Consider the following 2,042-nt stretch of genomic DNA (forward strand, 5'->3'; position numbering starts at 1 on the left):
GACACCTTCAATCTAATGCATGAGACTAGTTTAAACATTTTAAAATCATTATGTTTTTTTTGATAGATTATAGAGTGTAATCTGAAATGTTGATACAAAAACTCTTAATATAATTGAATCCAAAAACAACTTTTTATCTATTTTGAAACATTTCAGATCCCATTTTATAATCTATCTGAATAACAGATTGAAATAAAAATGTACATAAAACTTTAAATGAGGGCATTCTCTGCTGAATCCAAGACTCACCCAAAATTAATTGCAGTATGATGAAAGTCAATAATATTATACAGTTCTTGATAATGAACATAAATATTGGCAAACCCAATAATACTATACAGTAAACGGAAAATCCTCTATTGATTTTCTTTTTTCTCTTACAACGTATTCACGTCGCGCATCCAAAATTGAGAGAAGCCAGCGAGTCATGGCAACTGCGCAGGGATCTAAACATAGCCGCCAGAACAGTAACGGTCAGCAGGGTCGCCGCAGGATTTGATATTACTAGAACCCCACGTTTGCCACGCTACGAATAGCTGAGAACATCCAGGAGAGCCATCCTGCCGCTAACCAGAACTCTGAAGATCTCACTGATCTGTCTTTCAAAAGGAGCCGTGCCGCTTTCCAATTCTGAAATGCAATTCCTTAGAGACTGCACAGATTGCCTCAATTCCAGCGCCTGGCTTTCATTAGGCGGGACGGACTTACTATTTATGAGCTTATTTACCAGATCATACAAAGAACGGGAAGATGAATCGACGGCTTTCAGCTCATAAAGGAGTGTGCAGGTTGTGCCCTTGTTTCGGCCCTTTTCGATTTCTTCCTTGACTTTGTGATGGAGGGTTTGAAGAGAACAGGCCCAAGCGGTTTGCCCAGCGCAGAGCTGCGGCAGGTGGCGCTTGGATTTCGTCGAAATGGCGGCGACCAGAACGCCGCAGACGAAGACCATGAGGGCCTTGGAGGCATAGATTGGTTCCAAAAAGGCGGCGCCGCCGCTAGCTGTGGCGGCGTCAGAAGGCGGCGCCACCAGTCTTTCTCCCATGCGCCGCAACATGGAACTGCAATTCTCCAGCCGAGATTTGCCCTCAGAAGCTTCCTTCGCCTTGGCCGAAGGATCATTGAAGTTTCCCAGCGCTGTGCGAGCCCTAAGAAGCTGCCTTGCCCCGATGGGTCCGCATCCCTGGAAGCCATGAACGATCAGCTGAAGCTCCACCTTGTACTGCTTTATGTCGCTCATGCTCTCACGCAGCGCATTGCATATGTCTAGAAGCTTCACCATGTCTTCTAGATGCTCATTCACCCACTTAGAATTTTTCCCAATATGGGGGAAATTTTCTTCGACCATGGAATGCACATAAAGACAAACATCCAGAGCCTGCCGGAGCCAATCAGCGCTCAGATAGTTTCCGCACTCCTCCAGCCGCCGTAATTCCTCACAGACATGGCTCTCGAAGGCGTCGAGCTTCGGATTGTCATGATTTGCTGGATAAATTGTCGACGATGACGACCGATTGTGAAAAACTGAGGGATACGAGAGCCCCTGGAAGGCGGCCCTAAACACAGACGAAGACCCACTCATTGTCTTCTCCAAATCCCCCAAGATGAAATTTTTATGTTTTTTTCCCCTTCTCCGTCGTCTGAAGAATAAAGCTTTTGGAATTGTGGTCTGAATTATCGCGAACTAAATAGCAGAATACAATCATTAAATACCTCACACATGTTTCCATGCCATTGCATGCGTCATAGGATCGAACCGTCTCACCACAGCCTTCCTAGCTTTGAGATCTCTCTAAATCCGGCTAGCCGTCGTTTTCACCTCGACTACAGCTCATCATGCCAACCTGGACTAAAATAAACGTCGGCGACCAACGTTATCATGATAATGAAAACTAAAAGACCAATCCCCAGTCCTTTTCCTTCCTGCTAAGATCACAATTCCGGTGGTGGTGCCCTACACCAATATTCAACCACCCCCAAAAGGATGTTTTTGGCCCTAAGTAAATTTTATCTACTAAACAAAATAGACCAAGTCCTCACCATGA

General features: G+C 45.2%; 1 protein-coding gene across 1 annotated transcript; it reads right to left on the minus strand.

Annotated features, from left to right (window-relative positions):
* Window positions 1-233: 233 nt before the first annotated feature.
* Window positions 234-1,748, minus strand: LOC131052068 (UPF0496 protein 4). The gene has a single exon (XM_057986648.2). The coding sequence runs from the start codon at window positions 1,577-1,579 to the stop codon at window positions 527-529; it is 1,053 nt and encodes a 350-aa protein (XP_057842631.1). The 5' UTR covers window positions 1,580-1,748; the 3' UTR covers window positions 234-526.
* Between the last annotated feature and the right edge of the window lie 294 nt (window positions 1,749-2,042).

This window comes from Cryptomeria japonica, chromosome 3, assembly GCF_030272615.1.
Source record: "Cryptomeria japonica chromosome 3, Sugi_1.0, whole genome shotgun sequence".
NCBI lineage: Eukaryota > Viridiplantae > Streptophyta > Pinopsida > Cupressales > Cupressaceae > Cryptomeria > Cryptomeria japonica.